The sequence below is a fragment of the Pituophis catenifer genome, unplaced genomic scaffold (assembly GCF_029215685.1).
Source record: "Pituophis catenifer annectens isolate HBS135680 unplaced genomic scaffold, rPitCat1.0.hap2 SCAF_2, whole genome shotgun sequence".
NCBI classification, from domain to species: Eukaryota; Metazoa; Chordata; class Lepidosauria; order Squamata; family Colubridae; genus Pituophis; species Pituophis catenifer.
The window spans coordinates 154,752,487-154,774,541 of record NW_027256882.1 but is presented as its reverse complement, the minus strand read 5'-3'; the positions used below and the strand labels follow the sequence as shown (position 1 = coordinate 154,774,541).

The window sequence follows — 22,055 nt, the reverse complement described above, 5'->3', positions numbered from 1 at the left end:
AGCACCTGTTCGCCTGGTCTCCCAAGGTCATTCCCTCATACCATTACATTATCTGAGAAATTAGTCTTATTTCTGATGTCAGTGCATGTGCCCAATGTCTTGGCTTCCTGAAACATTTATTATCTTAATAGGATTAATATCTTAATAGTGTCATCCTCTTTCTGGCTTTTTTTTTTTTTTGGTCAAATGAGATTTGTTCAGGTTGCTGGGCAAGAGCCGTGGTGGTGAAGTAGTTAGAATGCAGTACTACTACTTCTGCTGACTGCTGGCTGCTAGCAGTTCAGCCATTTGATTCCCACTGGCTCAAGGTTAACTCAGCCTTCCATCCTTCTAAGGTCGGTAAAATGACCCAGATTGTTAGGAGCAATATACTGACTCTCTAAACTGCTTAGTGAGGGCTGTAAAGCACTGTGAAGTGGTATATAAGTCTAAGTGCTATTGCTGGCAATATTAAAAGACATCAGATTCCTGTTAAGGGAGACTTTTTACTAATAGCTGGATTTTGTTGTTGAGTTTTCTTTCTTTTTCTTTTTCTTTTTCTTTCTTTCTTTCTTTTTTTTGCAAAGACTTGTTTCAGTTGCCACATGACACTGATAATATGTTGCTTGCTTTAATACTTTTCACATACGATTTGATATATTCTTGATTTGAGATTCAACAGTAACTTTATGTGGGTCCTTTCTGAATTATCTTATCAAAGCAATTTGCTTGTGAGAAATTACTGCATGAATTTAGCTGAATATGAAGATCCCAACTGACAATTTAACATTTCTCAATTTTTTCTGTGTGTGTTAGTATTTATTCACAGGTTTATATTTTTAAGAAAAGCTGCCCATTTCCATTCATTTTTTTTTTCCAGTGGAAAGAGCTATAGTTTAGTAGCAGAAAACTTGGTTTTTCATGTGCAAAATTTGCTCTTTAGTTACTGATATTTAGGTTCAAGTACCTGAAAAACCTGAGTTTGTGCCATTCGGAAGAGATGTGTGGATAGATCAGAGAGGTGACTTATTATAAGGCAGTAGTCATGCATTCCAGCTCTATAAGGCAAGCAGGATAGTCACCATTACCTCATCTCTGTTCTAGGTGAAGGTGATAGGAAGATTGTTTTAAATTTAGATGTGCACAGATAAATTACCTTCCTCTTTAGGCTCCTGATTACATTACTCTGGCTTCTCTAGTTTTTAAATGTTTATAATGATTGACGGAGAAAAAAGAAAAAAAATATAGGTCTGGAATAGGGAAAAGTAAGTAAATGTTTTTAGCAATTGCTTTCAATATCATGGTGAGAGGGCTGAGATGAAAATAGCTGTGGCTTCTCATCTTTGTCAAGAATGCATCAGGATAAAAATAATAATATCCATTAGGAAAAATGATCTTTTTAATCAACAGGGGACTGCAAAAAGATGTCTGGCTTTCTTTTCTTTGACTCAAATGACTACCACTTTAAAGTTCTGAGTTTGTATGAGACAATGAGATTATTGATGTATTGAAGGGCCAACTGTGACATATTTACATGCAGGAATATATGCATACTTTTGTGTGAAAGATTGCACAGGTACATAGATTAACAGATTGAATACTCCTAAGTATTAATCATACTGCGTAGATAGTTGAATACTACAGCACTTCTTTGTAACAATATTTATGATTCCACAATATAGCCAACATTTTATAGTACAGTACTGGTGTTGTTTTGGATTAAAAAAAATGGGATGGATGGGAGGAATTCTTCAACATATACATCTTTAGTATGTAAAAGAAGTTTTACGTCCTCTGTGTTCATCTGCAAATCAATAATTATAGACCATATGAAATTTCCCAGAATGTCTGTTCCCAAACAAATGTTCAGATATGGGTTGATTCCGATGTTTTCCATTTCAGAATTGTTAATGGTTGGGGAAAACTGCAGCCAGGTTCCATAGCATGCAATTTGCAGGGTGATGACTGCAGGGCTATTTTACCTGTGAGAGTTGGGTGTATGGATATTTTTCTGGGTGGGTTTTCAACAATTTTACTTGCTTTTCCTTTGCGGTAAGGAACAAGCTGGCCCAAGTTGGTGGGCTTGCTAACAGCTTCCTTCCATCTTGACCCATGCTTAGTGCACTCTGCATTGGGTGGTACGGAGCCTTTGCCAGTGTTTCCTCGGTTGCAAAAAGAGCATGTTAAGTGCAGTGTGCTTCCCTTTTCTGATCCCACACAGACACGTCTTCTGCCTCCGAAGATGAAGGTTCGCTCAGGCGCCAGGCTGCCCTATCTGCTGCATTGCATCAGAGCTTACAGAATGCTGAGTCATGGATCAACCGATCTATTCAGGGGTCATCCACATCTTCATCAGCATCTTCTACACTATCCCATGGAGAAGGCAAAGGGACCAGTGGGTCACTAGCTGATGTATTTGCCAATACTCGAATAGGTAGGAGCTGGGGTGGGTGGGATATGGACAGTATAACTTAAAACATTTTGAATATTTATTTTTCTGTAAAGCTTTAGAAATCTCCCCGATGTCAAAGCTCAAATTATTTCCAAACTTTTTCTAGAAGTCTGGCAATGTTAAGCATGATTTTGGAGAAAGGACTCCATTGGAAGAGAGGGAAAGAGAAAGGGAGAAGCCTTTTGTCATAATCACCATGAAACATTTGCACAGCAGCCTGGCTATTTTTTTTTATTATTTTTTTTATGCCACTGGTGTTTCTGATGCTTGGAGCTGCTCTTTATAGCCGGTCATTTCACTTCCAAGCCAACAGAAGAGAGTATAATAATCCACATGTCCTGTGTTATTGTAGATGTCCGCCCCTTAATCAGTCAGAGACATTGTCCTTTTTAAAAAAATCTATCGGACAAATGCCACAATGAGTGACATTGTGAGATCACAGTAGTGAGATCTTGGGGAGAAAAAAAGTCAACTTTATCACTCTTATCACCAGGAAGAAATTTTATACCTCTCCAATGACTGAGTCCTAGTATACAAAACAGGGTTTTTTGTTTTTTTGTTGTTGTTATTGATCTCAGCTCTTTCCAAGAAGGAAAGTAGGAAATGGCCCACCTGTCTTGAGTAAAAAAAAATTTATATTGCTTTTGGGGACCCTGAACCATAGGCCCTGAGCTTCCTAAAGTAGCCCCACGATAAGAGAGGCAGCAAATAAATTTAACAAACAAATAAATTTTCCCCAGCTCAGTAGTACATATTTGTTGGGGCATGTATAGATTTGGATACCCCAGGCTCAGTTTTTTGATGCTCTGAGGTGCTCCCTGCCGCTGGTGCTGCTGTGTGAAATTTTGTAGGGTTTGTTTGGCTCCATCATACGTGTTTCTGTATTAATGTGTCCCAAACAATATTGTTGCATCTCAGGGGGTGCCTGTTTCTTTGTGTGCTGTCTGCTTTGCTTAATTGATTTCAGACAAGCATTGTATAAATACTTGGTGTCTCTTAATTGCTGCTTTTTATTTCTTTCAACCTATATGTTGCTGCTGTCTTTCTTCCTTCCTTCCTTTCTTTCTTACTTACTGGGATGTGACTCATTTTCTAAAATGGAAAACTTTTTTTTGGGGGGGGGAGGGTTACCTATTTAAAAGTCCATCACCATAAACCACACTTTCTTCAAATAAAGAGATTCTCATTAAAATGTTCCTTCAAATTGGAATTCATGGCTATTCAGTTGTTGAATAACTGATGTCTCAAATTGATGTTATAAAATGCACCTTTTTCTTTTGTAAGAAACATGTTAGGAATATTAAGAACAGCTAATGAAAAGCGAGGTTTCCAGTAATAACATTGCATTTCAATATTTAAAAAAATACCAATATTTGTAGCTCAAGAGTTACATTGCCAAGTTCTTGGTATTCTCTGAGCTTAGTTGTTTGCTTGAAATCATTTCATTACTGAACTAAGTACTGTAATATTATATGCTGCATATAAATGATAGAAAACCGCACACTCACTCGCACTGATGATGTTGTCTAGTTGAGTAATGAAATGTCTGCAAGCAAACAAACAAGCTCAGAGAGAACTAAGAACTGCAAAATACAGAGACAGGTACTAGTCATCAGCTATAAATATAAGAACATTCTAAAATGTTAGGGCATTTTCCCATTTATAAAAGACAGTCATGGTTAGCCTCAAAACAACAGAACCTAATTTAATTGATAAACACAACTCACAGAGACCAGTGGTTAGAAGAAGAGAAAGTGATTGCTCACTATTTTGAAAAAAATTCAAGCAGTAAAAATCCCATTTTTGGTTTGACATGTTTCTAGGTCTCTGAAGTATAATGTAATATCTATATATGTATAAGATACTTGTTCTTGGAGGTATCAAGTTTCTAGTTCTAAAGTTCTGAAGCTTTTCTGAAAGCTCGTTTTCATACTGCTTTGGTGGCTGTGTGCCAAATTCAGCACAGATTGACCAAAACTGAATTCAGTGGGTGTTAGTAACAGCAGCAGCAAATATGAAATTATTTCCCCACAGACTGACATTATCTGATTAAACACTGAGTTTCTTTCTTCTAACCATTGCACACAAATGAGAACTGACTCTTGGACAAAACTGAAGTAGAGGCTATTAGTGATCCGAACACTTTTGAAAGGTTGGCTGAAAAGACTGGCATTAATTTAAAAAGTACAACAGTGAAAATCTGACCCTGTTTGAAAGCAGGATGATGTTTCTATTTTATATTTATGTCTCAGTCTATATATTGGAGAGGGACTCTTTACTGTCCTTCAGTTCCTTATCCAAGTGAAAATATGCATCTACATTTAGAAATCCAAAACAATTCAACATTAAAATGCAGAAAGCAACTCAGCAAGGCACATATAATACACGTTCTGTCCCTCTCAGTAGTTGTACGCTTAGTGACTAATAACATTGGTGAGCATAACATTCATTAACAAAGTGAATTGCGTACAAGCTTTTAATTTGTGTGGCTTATGATACATGTGTGGATATAAATGAACTTGTATTCTTTGTATATTCCAGTGCTGTAATCAGAATATGCTTCCTACAGAAATTGAATATTTGGCTTCTAATGCTTATATAATCTATTATAATACTATATAGAGAAATGTAATCTGTATAATTATCAATTATTAGTAGTGTATATTTCTTTTCTTGTGTTCAATCACGTCCAGTTCTTAGAGATTGCCTGGAAAAGTCCCTGCAGTTTTCTTGTCGAGGTTTTTCAGAAGTCTTTTGCCATTGGCTCCTTCCAAGGACTGAGAGAAAGTGACTGGCTCAAGGTCACCCAGCTGGCTCTCAGCAGTGTATTAGAAACAATTACGTTGCAATTCAGTAGAAGGAAAGAGAATGATATAAAAGTGTAGAGAGGCTTTGTAGTAATCCAGTCTAGAATTATTTTAGTCAGTAGTGTCAATATCATTGTTTTTGTTGCAATTTAGAAACTTAGTGAAAATCTGTATGTTTGTAAAAGGATTCAGTTTAAGTTTTTCCTATTACATGCAGTTATCTAGATGAATTGTAGAAGTTAAATGACCTTTTCCCATCACACATTTGCTGAGTTGTATACTAAGAATCTGAAAGAATCCTACAGTTCATAATAGTAGTTACGTGGACAAAAATTCTCCTCTTGCCCTTAGGTACAATTCTTATCTAGGCAAGAGAATACATTTGATATGCTGGTGTAGTGTACTTTTTTCCTGCCTCTTGAACATTGCAGTGGACACCTTAAATCAAATTCAGATAGTCCGTTTAACCTTCGAAAAGGGACAATGCGATCTGTTGGTTACCAAAGAAGAAATGTGAACTGACATGAATAACTAAATGGAAAGTAAAAATGAAACTTAGTATGCATCATGTTCTCTCTCCTTTGTGGTTTTTGTCAAGATAATTGAACCAAAAACATATACCCTTGCATCAGAGAAGGGAAGAATTGTGAAGGTAACCAGTTTCCTCTTGGGTCATCTTGTAACAAGAAGTAATCTGAATCTGACTTTTCTTCCTTGATCCTCTTTTCAGAGAATTTTTCAGTTCCCCCGGATGTTACTGCAACTACCTCCACACCCGCCTCTTCTGCACGCCCGTCTGCTATTGACCTTCCTCCATCTGGAATAGTGAAGGGCATGCACAAAGCATCCAACCGGTCCAGCCTTATGGACACAGCTGATGGTATATCTGCAGAACCACAATGCTGTATTGTCCCCCCAAAAAATAAAATTTAAGCAGGAATCGGGCCATTTAATGTCACAGAATTCTGAAAGGATAACATATGGGAGTCTGGGACTCAAATGGGGGCAGCAGGGTGGGGTTCCTGATAACATGGAATCCTTAGTTCTATCCTCTGTTGCTTCTGTGCAAAAATAACTGTGTGTACTTAAGAAAGAAAAAGCTTCTGTTATTTAGCTTAACTTTCCAAGCCTCCCAGACTTGACAGCCGCCATGGTCTATGAGTAGGTTAACTACCTGGAGTAGCATCACAAGGATGGTTTGATGTGTCTTATGATGGAAGATGCCATGTCTACAGAGAAAAGGCTTGCAGTTTTCAAAATAGTCCCAACTAAATTTGTGAACAGAACAGTTAGCCCTGTATAACCACCAACATTTATGTTGCTAGGATAGGCAGGAAAATGTTGAGATAAGTCTCAGTTGGTTTTTCCTTGGTAAAGGGAAGTGGGGGGGGGGGGAACCAAAAGTATGTAATTTTGTGAAAAACAAAATGGGCTTGCCTTGGTTCTTGAAGGGGTGCAAAGATGACATCATTCAAATTTGAGCAACAACAAAGAAAAGAGGGAGATGGTTTCAGAACAGCCAAAATCAACCAAGCCAAATATTTTATTTACATTTCTGACACAGTAGGAAATATTCATTAGCAGTATTTTGCTTTCTATTCAGAATCCTATTAAATCCCCAGGTAGAAAGAACACCGAGAGGTTATATTTTGTAATCATTTCTGGAGACATAATTCTTTAATACATCTTTTATAGAATGAAAGATAATGATTCTTTTTACAGGCAAAACAAAATTCTTCGGATGAATATCAGGCAAATGCATTGGCAAAGGCTTGAGTTGTATTGGCTTTTCTTGCTACACTTCTTTACATTTTGTTTCATACTTCTTTGGTTATATGACAAGCTATCTATATCTCCGACCCTGTGTAAGAAGAACAAGCTGCCAGAGCCTTTATCAAATATTTCAGCAAGAGACACATGGCCACTTCTCATAATTAATAAGCCTAAGTCTCAACGCATGGAAATCCAGGCTTGACAGTTGGAACTTTAGAGAAGGATAGTTCCTTCTCCAGAGTTTTCACTTGTTAAGAATCAAATAACCATATGCACGGACACTCTGTAATTTGGCACATGGGAAAAGGACCTTCCATCAGCTAGGTAAAAACATTAAAGCAACTCCACTTGCCAGTTTAGTACATTATTAAAAATCCAACAGAGGAACCAGAAAAAAGAAAGTTGCTATTTAAAATAAAACATAGAAAATTTGCTAACTAAAACTATCAAGTGCAATTGTTCCTTGAGGATATTTTCAAGGTTGACACTTCACGGCAGGATCTGGCCTTGATCATTCACCAGCTGCTTGAAGTCAACGCAACTTCAGCAACAGCAGGTTTTCCTTTGAGGTGGCAAAGTAGATAGGCAGATATGGAATAACTTCCCCAGAGGAAATTTCAAAATGACAGATTTTCAGATAGTTGATTCATATAGATTTAATTTAATTTAATTAATTAAATTTATATGCCGCCCCTCTCACATATATGTGAGCCTCCGACTCAGGACGGCTCACAATACATTTAAAAAATCATTATAAAAAGACATTGAAAAATTAAAAAAACATTAAAAACATTAAAAACTCATTCACACCATTCATGGCCGGATCTCGCCAGATCACAAGAGCGAGATCAACGGCCCCAGGCCTGCCGGAAAAGCCAGGTCTTCACCGCTTTTCGGAAGGCCAATAGGGTGGGATGGTCCGGACCTCAGGAGGTAACTGGTTCCAGAGAGCTGGTGCAGCCACAGAGAAGGCCCTCCCCCGTGGGCCCGCCAGCCGACATTGTTTAGCTGACGGCACCCAGAGGAGACCAACTCTCTGGGATCTTACCAGTCGCTGGGACCTATGCGGCAGAAGGCGGTCTCGAAGATAACCTGGCCCTGGGCCATGTAGGGCTTTAAAGGTAATAACTAACACCTTGAATTGTGACCAGAGACCAATAGGGAGCCAGTGCAGCTCGCAGGGAATTGGTGTAATGTGGGTGTACCTAGATGCACCCACGACAGCTCGCGCGGCTGCGTTCTGGACCAACTGTAGTCTCCGAACACTTTTCAAGGGTAGCCCCATGTAGAGCGCATTGCAATAATCTAACCGTGAGGTGACAAGGGCATGAGTGACTGTGAGGAGAGCCTCCCAATCCAAGTAGGATCGCAATTGGTGCACCAGGCGAACCTGTGCAAAGGTCCCCCTAGCCACAGCAGTCAGATGTTGCTCTAATCTTAGCTGTGAGTCTAGGAGGACACCCAAATTGCGAGCCTGTTCTGAGGGGGACAATTTCTCCCCCCCCCCAGAACCAAGGATGGACAATCAACATAGTTTTTAGGAGGCAATACCCACAGCCACTCGGTCTTGTCTGGGTTAAGTCTGAGCCTGTTGACTCCCATCCAGACTCTCACAGCCTCCAGGCACTGGCACATCCACCGCATCACTGAATTGACGCGGGGTAAAGATATACAGCTGGGTATCATCTGCGTATTGCTGATATCTCACCCCGTGTCGTCGGATGATCTCACCCAGTGGCTTCATGTAGATGTTAAATAGGAGGGGAGAGAGGACCGAGCCCTGAGACACCCCGCAAACGAGGGGCCTAGGGGTCGATCTCTGTCCTTCTACCAACATCGACTGTGATCGACCAGAGAGATAAGGCACCGTAACACAGTGCCTCCCACTCCTAGCTCCCTTAGTCATCCCAGAAGTATACCATGGTCAATGGTATCGAAAGCCGCTGAGAGGTCAAGTAGCACCAAGATGGAGGAATGACCCCCATCTCGGGCTCGCCAGAGATCATCCATCAGTGTGACCAAAGCAGTTTCCGTGCTGTAGCCAGGCCTGAAGCCAGACTGAAAAGGGTCTAGATAGATCCTGTGTAGCACAAGGCTGAATTCTAGGACAATCAACCTGCAGTTCAGTTTTATCTGAGTTTTGGTCTGGATATCCCCAAGAATGTTGTGTGTTTAGGGCAGTGTTTTTCAACCTTAGCAACTTTAAGAAGTCTGGCTAGGGAATTCTAGGTGTTGAAATCCACACATCTTAAAAGTTGCCAAGGTTGAGAAACACTGGTTTGGGGTAATGGTTTATAGCAAGGGGAGAAGAGAAACCTATTCTGTCACACTAGAACGTTTTTGTGCTTTTCAAAGAGCTGGTGATCAGGTCCTTATGCAGTTTTTTAGTTTGTGATTTAGTAACCCAAATTTGGGACCTTGCTCTGCTCACCTTTCCCAGAAATTGCAAATATCTTCACTGCCGCAACTGGGGCCAGCCTTTCAGTATATGTGTGAGCAGAATATATTTGCTCTTTAAACTCCTGTCTGATTACCCAGACAGTTCTTGCAGTTGTCAAAAACATAATTTATGCCCAGAGATTTTCCTTTCCTACTCTTTCCTGCTACCCTATTGGTGCTGCTTTGATTTTGTATCCCTGGGAAGAACCAAAACCTGCTGTCTGATTTGTCATGTTGTCCCATTGTGTGGCATTCCTGTTGCTGCTTATAAGTCAATATTTCTGGGAATTGGACAAAATACACTTCTTTGATATGACTAAGAATGTATGGCTGGAATAATCACAGGTTACTGTCACTTTTATTGTGTTTTCTGAAGAAGAATAAAACGAGCTGTATTATGGATCTCTTTCCATTGTTAATTACCAAATAATGGCTATAGGAGTAAAAGATTAAGAAAGTAAAGCCTGGCATATAAGTAATGAAGTTGTGTTTCTAAATCAAATTGGAAAAGTTTTGTTTTCTTTCTGTTAAAAATTAGTAGTAGAGTACAAATGTCAGCAATAAATTCAATTTTTTGAACAATTTCTTGGATGGATTCTGAACTTCAGAGCCTCTGTCTTTTTAATATTGGATAGTCCCATATTGTGTTTTCTCTGCAGTCGCAGTTGTAGTTAGTATTAACATTTGTGTAAAACAAGTATGTTACTTGTGCAATATCAGCTGCTACCACTGAAACCAAAGGCAGGATTTTTTTCCAGTTCTTAACTCTGCGCCTAAATTCCCACAAGGATTTCTTGTTTTGTTTTGTGAGATCTCTGCTTGTCATAGCATGGCTCTTTCACCCTTGCTCTGTTTCTGTTTTTAGGAAACTGTATTTGCTTTAGAAATGTATTTTGCAGCCAAAAAAAGATAGCTGATTTCACATGTGTGAATTAAACATATTTATTAGAAAATTTGGATTGCTCATTTTGAGGTCAAAAGTACAAAGGCAAAGCAACTGCTTTATATGTTTTACTCCTACAGCCATGTGTGGTATTTTTAAAAATGGTTTTTGATATTGCTCATTTATTGAGCTAGTTCCATCTCTAGAGAAGTGATTTTGTCCCACTTTTCAGCGCAACTGCTTTCCATGTTTAAAAAAAAAAGTATAATTGTTAAGTGTCCTACTTTATATGTAAAACACCTGTTCTAGTGGAGTTTGCCTACTTAAAGATGGGGGGGGGACACCCTAAATTATTGTAGCTGTAGGACTTTTGCTACAAGCAATCCTTGGTTAATAATGGTAATTGGGACCCAGAATTTCTGTCACTAAGCAGTGTGTTATGTGACCACATTGTTTAGAGATAGAAATCCTAGCAGTCCCTATTGCCATCATTAATTGAATCTCGCTGGTCATTAGGTAAAGACCCAGCCTGATTCTAGCCATTCCTAGCTTGGTCCCTCCCAGCCCTAAGCCTCAGTAAGAGTCTGCTTCCTCTTGAACTTCCCCTTACCAGCTATATTTGCATGCCCCATCTCTGCCCTTTTGACTGCCCTGCACAGTGATACTCCTCAGCAGAGATGGCAGTGTTACACAGGGGCTGAAACAGAGAGGCCTATGGCTTTCAATAGCTGCCACTGCCCCTGGGTCCTTACTTTAGAACCACCCACCACCACTACTGAGAAGTGCCACCTCAAACCTCCTGCTGCAGCTAGCTACCAAGGGGCCACAATGCAAAATCCCAGCCGCCCAGGAGTGAAATGCTCCCAGTTCGGACCGGATTGCCCGATCCGGTAGCAATGGAGGCAGGTGGTTTGGAGAACCGGTAGCAAAAATCCCTGCCCCCCTCCAATTGCCCAGCTCGGCTGTGCAATCATCAGAGGCTTTTTTATTTTATTTTTAAAAGCATTTTTTTCTACAACCTCTTTGGCCAAAAAAAATGCTTTTAAAAGTAAAAAAAAAAAAAAAAAAGCCTCTGATGATCGCGCGGCTCAGCTGAGATCATCAGAGGCTTTTAAAAAAAAAAAGCTTCTGCCGATCAGGCAAGTCAGCTCGGTCAGCTGGGATCACCAGAGGCTTTAAAAAAAAAAAAAAGAAAGCCTCTGCCGATCAGGCAAGTCAGCTGGGATCGTCAGAGGCTTTTATAAGCATTTTTTTAACAACCTCTTCAGCCGAAGAGGTTAGGAAAAAAATGGTTTTAAAAGTAAAAAAAAAAAAAGGTTGGTTGGCTACACCCACTCAGTCATATTACCCACCACCACCAAGCCACACCCACAGAACCGGTAGTAACAAATTTTACATTTCACCACTGCAGCCGCCCCACCAACCTGCACTCCACTGGGTCTTGCGCTCAGCTGACCTTCTTCATTGTCTTCCTCCCACCACTGACAAGGCACGCCTGGCCTGGCCCTATGCAAAGCAGCTGCTGGCCGTGCCATGCTTTCTTTCTGGTGCCATGTACATCCTTCTCACAATGCTTCGTAGAGACTGTGAACAGGGGTGTCAAACTCAAGGCCCGCGGGCCAATCTGACCCATGGAGTGCTTAGATCTGGCCCGCAGGGCCACCCTATAAATAGCAAAGGACCAGCCCGTGGTGCCTCTGCCAGTGCGGCCCTCCCAAGCTCCTTTTCACTGGCAGAGGGCTGCAGGAGGATGCTCCTGCCCGGACCACCACAGGTGCCCCCAACATGAGTGATCTAGAGCTAGCCACGCCCACTCTGGCCATGCCCATTCAGCCCCCCGAGGTCAAACACAACCTTGATGTGGCCCTCAATGGAAATGAAATCGAGTTTGACACCCCTGGTTTATAACAATTTACAAAAATTGTATACATTTTGAGACCTGAGTGTACGTGCCAATCGTTCAGTACCGCTGTACCTTTGAACGGTCGCTGAACAAATGAGCATTAAACAAGAATTACCTGTATTTATGTGATAGGCTATTCATGCTTTGGAAATGATTCAGAAGAAGTGCTTCAGACCATAAGCACATCTGCCTGCTATTCACTGAAGCAGCTTAATTTTTTTCATGCCTTCCACTGAAACCTGAAAAAAAGATTCTGCTGCTTTAAGGAACCTGCTTATTAAAGATGACTGTTAAAGCAGAGACACTTTTTTCCTCACATTCATGCAGAATCTTGAAAAGAAATGAGGGTTCTTTAATGAATAGCAGAATTGTGCTGTGCAATGATTTTTGAAGTATGTAAAGCCTTTGAAGATAATTGTCTAGCTTTTGATAAGTCTCCAGTTGTCCTTGCACCCTCTGGTGGCCATGTCTTAAGGCAGTATTAGCAAAATAACCTTGAATGCAGCTGTATCCATTCAGCCAAACATTTCTGATCAGCTAGGAATTGAGGTCTGAAAAGTATTGATAAATGCCATGGTTTGTAGCCCTAGCAGAAACAGAAGGTATTTTATGATAACATCCACCGTAAGACATAATAAACCTATATATCCTGTGTGATGCCAATATTAATGGTAGATTTGAAAAGCAGAAAAATAATCTAAATATTAGGAAAACATCTTCTGAAATATTCAGTTTACTCTACATTTGGACTTCATCCCAAATATAAGATATCTTTTTATATATCAGAAAGATTATATAATTTCTCTAAAATTACAATTACCCATATTTTACAATGGCTCTCATTTCTAAACTTGCAAAAATCTGGATGGCAACAACACTGGAGTTCTTTTGTCAAGTGGTCAGCCAGATTTTTGTAGTCCAGCTATTATAGGTCTATGTTTGCTCATATTTGAAGTATTTCTGGTAAACTGAACTCATTTCCTATACTATAGGTGTCCCTGTAAATAGCAGAGTCTCCACAAAAATCCAGCAGCTACTCAATACTCTGAAGCGACCTAAACGGCCACCTCTGAAGGAGTTCTTTGTGGATGATTTTGAAGAAATTGTGGAAGGTATATAGATTGGGTATCTTTCCATGGACTATATAGTGGGGCTATTATCATATACCAGTGCATCTCAATCTCTTTTTTCTCACTTTTGCATGTTTACTTTAAGTCTTAAAGTCCATTAATTAATTAAAAGTCTTTTCCTTGGCCAAGTGTTGAGAAAAATTTATGAGATAACCATCTCAGATCAACAGAAGAGCCACTAAATGACTAGGGGCACATGGAATATGAAGCTGTTGATTCCAATGCCAAGTTTATTTAAAAGGGTGTTTAGTAGAAGGTATGCCTTCATGGACAGATGTAATATTGTCCTATAAAAATATTCATGTAGAATAAATATTCTTTGAAAGTCAAATTCCTTGAATTAAAATTACCTGATATGTTGGGGTTTTTTTGGGGGGGAATTTAATAAAACACATTTTGTCTCCTCTTGGCATAGTTATTTCTTTGTTCCTTATTCCATCATCTACTCCCACTTCAGAATTTTCTGCCCTGTTGCTCTATATAAGGAATAGTTTCTCTTTATTTCTAAAAATTACAATCTTCTTTGCTTCTCTAAATACCAGACAGTTTGTCCCTATTTTTCTTGTCCTCTTCTATCTTTGGTGTATTTTTTTTTAACTCAAGCCCTATTTCTAATCTCTTTGATTGAGAGTTAAATTTTTCTGGATATGAATTTTAACCTTGGTATTCTATATTACATCTAGTATGTGGTTCATGCTATACAATATAATTATACAGTAGCAGCAAGCGTAATAGTAGGTTTCTATCAAATGCAGTTGGATTAACAATATGGTTTTCTAGGTTTGAAAGCAGACGCATTTCCTATCTCCTATTGTGAGACGTTTTTCCTTAGCAACAAATATATTCAAATTGCTTTGGCCTTTAACAATAGATTTCAAAACCCTAATTATTAGAACCATTGGAGGGGAAGAGTGGGGAATCTTTTGCATCACTAATAGGGAGGAATGTAGAGTTTATTAGCATTTTTAGAACATTGTTCCATTTTGTGAATGGTTTTAACATTTGATTGGATGATGTTTTCTTTGTAGTACCACAACCAGACCCTAATCAGCCCAGGCCTGAGGGGCGTCAGATGACACCTGTGAAGGGAGAACCCTTGGGTGTAGTTTGCAATTGGCCTCCTGCTTTAGAAGCAGCTCTGCAACGCTGGGGAACAACACAGGCCAAGTGTCCTTGTTTGACAGCCCTGGATGTCTCTGGGAAACCCGTCTACACGTTGACATACGGTGAGTTTCATTAGCTCGATAGTCTTCATGTTTTACCGTACATATCTCTATATTGAGCCATAGTGGCACAGTGGTTAGAATGCATACTGCAGGCTACTTCTGCTGACTGCTGGCTGCCTGCAATTTGGCAGTTCGAGTCTCACCAGGCTCAAGATTGACTCAGCCTTCCATCCTTCCAAGGTGGGTAAAATGAGGACTCAGATTATTGAGGGCAATAGGCTGACTCTTTAAACCTCTTAGAGAGGGCTGTAAAGCACTGTGAAGCGGTATATATGCCTAAATGCTATTGCTATTGCTATCTCTTTGAGTTTATCTGCTTTGCTTGATGCATTAAGCAGTTAATTGATGAAGTAGTGTTTTGCTAATCTGCATTCATTCTGCCCTTCATGGACATTAGGCTTTCATCTAATGTATACAGCATATATAGATTATATATAGTTATAGTAGATACCGGTAGTTGCATCTATGATAACCATAGCACAAATTGTGTATTAAGTTTCACCAAGTAGTCAGGAGATCAATATAGATTGGATACCTTAAAAGAAAAAACAGGTAATCTAAAGTAATGAGAACACTGTTACTATTCTGTTTTGTAGATTTAAATTGTGATAGGTTTAGATTTTATTTAAGATATAGCAAAAACATGTATGTTTGTGTATCATTGGGTATACAGCATCTCTATTGGCTACTTTCTACTCCATAGCAAGTAAAGCCTCATTCGGGATGGCCAGCAACTATTATTGTCTGGCTGGCATTACAGGGAAGAACACAATGCTAAGAAAATTCTTGCCTCTCTTGGCTGTCAACCCCAATTTTATTCACAGGACAACTCGATTTACTTCATTCAGATGGACCCAGTTTGTGGGGGCAATAAGCTGACTTTGTATAAATATACAAAAGTATGAAGGCTATTGCTTAACGCATTGTAAGCCGCCCTGAGACTCCGGAGAAGGGCGGCATATAAATCAAATTAAAAAAAAAAAAGATTGTTCATCTGAGGCACTTATCTTTTTGGGCCAAAGTGAATGGCAGTTAAGGTCACATAGCCTTTTCAGTGGTCTAACCTTGAACCATTCTGTGGGTGCTCCTTTTTATGGTGCCTGACATCATTTTTCTCATGCATTTATCAGGGTTTAGCTGCTGAATTTAAATTTTTGTGACCCTTTTCCCCTTCATACTGCAAACCGAGTCAGATATCATGTATCGTAATAAATATTATGTAGGAATATAATACTGTTGCTAATGCCACGAATGTGTTGATTGCGTTTTCTCTTTATTCCAGGCAAACTGTGGAGCAGAAGCCTTAAGTTAGCTTATACACTATTGAACAAGCTGGGCACCAAAAACGAGCCTGTATTGAAACCTGGAGACAGGGTAAGATGCTTTACCTTCTAACTCGTACTTCTTATGATAAGCAAGAGTGATCAATCAGGTGTACAGGTAGTTCTCACTTAACAGTAATCGAGAATACAATTTTCATTGCTAAGTGATGCAGTTGTAAAACGTGATGTCATGTGACTGCATTGCTTAGTGACAGTAATCTGGCAGTCCCACTACTGCCTGGAGGGGGAGGTGCTGGGTTGGCCAGAACTTTGTGGACCAGTTTTAGGTACAGATAGTTCTCGACTTAATGACCACAGTTGAGCTCAAAATTTCCATTGCTAAGCAAGAGAGTTGTTAAGTGAGTTTTATCCCATTTTACAACCATTCTTGCCACCGTTATTAAGAAAATCACTGCAGCTTTAAATTAGTAATAGGGTTGTTGAGTGAATCTGATTTTATTTATTTATTTATTTATTTATTTATTTATTTATTTATTGAATTTATATTGCTACCTATTTGCACATGGTGACTCAAGGCAGCTTACAGAATATAAAACTTCATTTAAATCAATTAAACTAATAAAAAAGAATCAAACAAATTAATATAATATAGTAAAACCAACCCCCACCATTTTCCCATTGACTTTGCTTGTCAGAAGGTGACAAAGGATCACATGACCCTGGGATACTGCAGTAGTCAAATTCAGACCGTTGCACACCGTCTGAATTTTTATCATGTGACCATGAGGATGCTGCAGTGGTCATAAGTATGAAAAACTTTCATAAGTTACTTTATGTATGAGGGGTTGTTAGCCAAGCACTATCTGTATAACCCATCTATTATAATTGGTAGAACTGTTTTTTTTTTTTTTTTGTGAATAACCTTGTGAAAGCTACTCGTGTATTTTGTTCAATTAAAATATCCACTTTTACCTGTTAAAAGTAATGGTCAAAACATGAATGCTGTTTTCCCTTCTTTCTCTAATGAAGTATTTTTGTGAATCACAGGTAGCCCTTGTTTATCCCAACAATGACCCTGTCATGTTCATGGTGGCATTCTATGGCTGTTTGCTGGCTGAAGTCCTCCCAGTGCCGATTGAGGTGCCTCTAACCCGAAAGGTAATAGTGATTGATCATAGAGGAGTCATAAGCCATGAGTGCAAATAAGAAACAAGTTGTTGCTCTTAGATGCACTTACATTCTTGAGGTTTCTACTAGTTGTTCCTTTGCTAGGTTCCTAGGCTTGCAAAGAGATGTTCAAGTGGTCCTCCATTTCACAGCTATTATATAGACAAACTCACAAAACCATGGTTTCTTTCCCTGTATACTCATTGTGCATGCAGATATAGTGTGAAATAGGAGAAGAATCTCAGAATTAAGCACTTTGTTAAAATAAAATAGTGGGGACACTGGTGTCTATTCTTTATTCCATTGAGTTTTATAGTACAGTAGTCACATAAGGGAAGGGTAGATCCTTCGGTCATTGTTATTATGTTTTAAACATTATTGTGCTTTTTTAAAGTTTGACATTTTTACACATTTCAGTTTTAATAAAATTAAGATTGAACAGTGAAAAAAGTAGACTATTCCATAGCTATGTTAATTGTTATGCCAAAAGAACAAATTTAATTTAATTTGAACAATAGTCTGAAAATCAACTTTTATTGAAACTCTTTTTCTTATTAAAGAGATTGCAATTCAGATTGCAAGCTGCGTTTACTAAAGAGTCAAATTTTAGGCAATTTTATGCTTTTCTACAATTGATATTATTCTCAAACCACAATTTGGATATGTGCATTTGCTCTGTCCCAATGTCCCAATGTTACTATCCATTTAGTAATACTTTACTAAAATATAAGTTTTGTGTGGTTAAAAGTGACACTGGTTACTAGTCTGGAAATCATAGTTGTTTCCTTCCTTTTCTTCAGGATGCTGGTGGCCAGCAGATTGGCTTTCTACTGGGTAGTTGTGGCATTGCTTTGGCACTCACCACTGAAGTTTGCCTGAAGGGACTCCCCAAAACACAAAATGGAGAAATTGTGCAATTCAAGGGTTTGTTATATTTAAAATGTTTTTTAATATATTTTTAAAAAAGTAATGAAAATGGTTGCCTACATCTACTTTTCCACCAGTTGTAGAATAAATAAAGTAATTGACCTAAATATAGTTAATTGTAAGTGTACTTGGCATAAGCAGGTTATGAATCTAACTATCACAAAAATATATAGCATCTGTCATTCCTCTAGCAGAGGAATCGTTAGATTGTTAGGCCTCAAAAATTAGAACTATCTATATTTCTGCTGTTGAGCCCACCAACCACAGTATCTTTCATAACGGGAACGAACTGGAAATACATTGTCTTGTTGTTCTGTGGCTTTGAACACAAAATAGTGAAGCTCTAAATAGCTTACACATTGAGTATCACTTCATGCTATGAAAATAATATGGTCTGCTTATTCTTTTTTCTCAGTTTCACATATTTGTAAACAGCTGGTGCATAGCAACTTCATCTGATACAATTATGGAAAAATATTTTTTTAAAAAGAAGACTTTCATTATCACAATTATTTCTGTGCAAAGAGAGTTTCTGAGAAATCTGCCAGTCTTCTGAGACAGCCCTAATTTCAACATTCCTTTTGTGGTTCACAGTAATCTATACTCTGTCTATGTATTGTATACATAGTACTCTGTCTATGTATGGTTGTCGCCTGTTTCCTTTTAAATTAACTTTTCCTGAGGATTAGACATCAGACATTAAGAAAACTGGGGAACTTAATTTGCGGTAGCAAGCTGCTTCTGAATGAGCCAAGTCCTCATGATTTGTACTGTAAGTGCAACCCTATGTTCTGCCCCAGCTTCGGATTCCCAGAGAATGTGACACACACCAAGCTTCGCAAACACTGTTTAATTCCAAACAAACCCCTTTCAAGAATGCAGGCTTCCCATGCAAAGGGTCCTTATCAAAGTTATTAAGAACAAAGTCCGACAAAGGTTGGCAACCAGCCCAGAAAACCAGATATAAGTTGCTCACTCTCCAAGATGCTCTGTAGTAATGAGACGTTGTTTCTAGCAAGAAAGCACTAGCTGCGTGCGACTTAAATAGGTTAAGGGAGTGGCCAATTATCCTCAAGGCCTACTCTCGAGTAGACCTCCTCCTCCTGAGTAGCCACTCCTACCTTTTGGCAGCCCTGCGTGCCCGAGCATTGAGGAGAGGCTCCTCCACTTCGCTCTCTCCACTGGAAGGAGCCTCTGGAGGTTCTGAAGGCCCTGGCTGAGTCTCTGCCTCTGGCATCACATCCTCTTCAGCCTCCTCGCTGTCGGACGCGAGCGCCGGCTGCGCAGGCTGCTGGCACGACACCACACCAGCCTCCTCGTCGTCAGGATCAGCCACGATCTGTGCAGGCCGCTGGCAGACCACAACACCCTAACAGCTTGTGACCTAAAGTTTTGAGTTTCTTTTTTGGTTCTAGGTTGGCCAAGGCTCAAGTGGGTGGTTACAGATTCCAAGTACCTCTCCAAAACACCAAAGGATTGGCAGCCCAACATTTCAAATGCAGGGACCGAGCCAGCTTATATTGAGGTATATAGGCGCAAATGGGATTTGACAAAATAAAATATGTTACGATTGTTAATACCTTTAGGTCATTGCAAATATTTTATGCAGCAGGTACAGTATGTCCTCTTTTTCTTGAAAATGTGTGCTTTAAGATTAATTTAGATTTTGTTCATAATCTCAGTCCATGTCTCACAGGGAATTAACGAACGTGACACAAATATTTAAATATTGAAAATACACTTCATCTGAAACCAAGGAGGCAGAATTATTGAACACCTCCTCAGTATTTAGCATGTTTAAAATCAAGAATTGCGTACCTTTCCAGTATAGCTGCATTTTGATGTGCCTTATCTGATTTGAGCTTTATGGAGAATGTATCATTTGCTGAACTAGTAGCTAACCTTACAATGTAAGTAAACATTCTACACTTATAGCAGATTCCCTCTCCCTATTTTTTTATCTGATACATCTTTTCTGTGCTAAGAATTGCAGAAACCTACGTCACAAATTTCCTACATTCATTTAGAATGAAGATGATGTAAGAGAAGAAAATCCAGGCTTACATTTTTTGCATTGTGATCAACACTGAGTACTTTTGTAGGTGGACTGCACTACACAAGCACACAAGCATGGTCATGAAAAGAGAGAAAGACCAAATGACTGTATCTTTATGAATCATGATGTAAATATAACTATAGTGATTCCGGATAGAGGAAGTTTAATCGACGATGTTAATATTCTTTTTTCCAGTATAAGACCAGCAAGGAGGGGAGCGTGATGGGTGTAACTGTGTCCCGAATTGCTCTCTTGTCTCATTGTCAGGCTCTGTCTCAAGCATGCAACTACTCGGAAGGTGAGCCCTATGATACTTCTCATACTACATACGAGGCTAAATAATTTCCCTTAGAAGGCAAAGACAAATTGCATTGGGGGGAGGGGTGGCCATATCAATATCTAGATCTATATATATATAGCTATATATCACAAACTATTCTAAAAATATGAGTTTCAGGTATTTTTATATCTATATCTATATCTGTCTGTATCTATCTACCTACCTATCTCTCTCTGTGTGTGTGATATCAGCATAGTTCTTGTCTGCATAATCACATATCGGTATAAATTATTCTGGGAAACAGTTTGGGGCTGATAGTAATAGCCATTTTTATTTTGACAAGAATATTTTCTCCTCTCTAGACATATTGCCTTCCTGCCTCTTTCATTTCAAGCGTGCTGAATTTTAAGAAAACATATTAAAGTACCATCACTGCAAAATTCAAAGAAATTAAAATAAAATTTGTTATTTATAAATGAAATACTGTTTTAACCTTTTTTTGGTTGGGATCCCAGAGGTGTTTATTGCTATTGCCAATGCAGGCCAATATGTGAATGTTTTCCCTTTCTTCCATAACCCCCAGAATCACTCAATAATGAGATGGGCAGCATATAAATCAAATAAACAAACAAATAAATATCTGCCAAATGAGCATATACAAGCTTTCCTGGTTCTTGATTGCCACTTTCACTGAGGATATTTATTTTCTTTTTATGTATCCTGTCTTTATTATTTTTACAAATAACTGAAACCAGTGAACATATCCAAAACACCCTCTTCCTCCTCTTTTCCCCACAACAACCCTGTGAGTTAGGTTGAGCTGAGAGAGGGAGAGAGACTGGCCCAAAGTCACCCAACTGGCTTTCAGGGCTCAGGTGGGACTAGAACTTACGATCTCCCATTTTGTAGCCTGATGACTAGGTCAAATTTGCTAATTTGCCACTGAAATATTTACTGAAGCTATACAGTTACATTGGTTTCTGTGCCGATTCACAATGACGTCAAAATAACAAAACATCCGTTGCGATGTCACAATGCACATGCTCTCTCTTAAGTACCTGCGTGGACCTTTGAGATGCAAGTATAAAAAGGTAGGCGTTTGCATCACTTACTCAATCTTTGTCCCCTCCGATGAATGCCGAAGAGAGGCTAATACCAGATCGTAACCCAAGTTTCTTATAGACATTGAAACCATTGAAAGACAACTATAGGCTTTTTTCATTTTTCTTCTGATAAAAAGAACCCAATTTTTGCAGCAGAGTTGTGTATTTTGAATTTCAAAAGTAAGTATTGTTACATTTGTTTTAGGTGAAACACTAGTGAATGTCCTGGATTTTAAAAAGGATGCAGGATTGTGGCACAGCATGCTAACGGTGAGTCGGTCTTTTGAGGATCTTTTGTGAAAATATTCACAAATACCACTAAAATTAAGCTTAGTGTTAAAAATGGAACCTTTAAAAATGGCATGATCATGGTCTGATGAACAATTGAAAAAGGGCTCTTGTAATTAATGTTTTTACTTAGAATAAGAGATGGACAACCTTTTGGTGACCATAACACCATTTAATTTTTCTTTTTTGAGATGGTGGTAGCTCCAGAGGAACCAGCATGGAGCTACATCATATATGTGGAAAAGGGCTGAGATGTCTGTTTTTACAGGTTTTGATCTTTGTGGGATCCCATTATGGTATTCATGTATTTCCCTGCTCAAAATGTCACAAAGTATTTTGATTGCTGACAGGTAGTAGTT

General features: G+C 38.9%; 1 protein-coding gene across 2 annotated transcripts in view; it reads left to right on the top strand.

Annotated features, from left to right (window-relative positions):
* Positions 1-22,055, top strand: part of DIP2B (disco interacting protein 2 homolog B) — a 201,469-nt gene that overhangs the window by 142,895 nt on the left and 36,519 nt on the right. For both annotated transcript variants that reach the window (XM_070937807.1, XM_070937804.1), the window contains exons 5-14: positions 2,201-2,413; positions 5,969-6,118; positions 13,229-13,348; positions 14,395-14,592; positions 15,875-15,966; positions 16,923-17,033; positions 17,843-17,966; positions 19,385-19,494; positions 20,221-20,323; positions 21,614-21,678. In XM_070937807.1, coding sequence (XP_070793908.1) covers positions 2,201-2,413; positions 5,969-6,118; positions 13,229-13,348; positions 14,395-14,592; positions 15,875-15,966; positions 16,923-17,033; positions 17,843-17,966; positions 19,385-19,494; positions 20,221-20,323; positions 21,614-21,678 — 1,286 coding nt within the window. The remainder of the gene's footprint in view (positions 1-2,200; positions 2,414-5,968; positions 6,119-13,228; positions 13,349-14,394; positions 14,593-15,874; positions 15,967-16,922; positions 17,034-17,842; positions 17,967-19,384; positions 19,495-20,220; positions 20,324-21,613; positions 21,679-22,055) is intronic.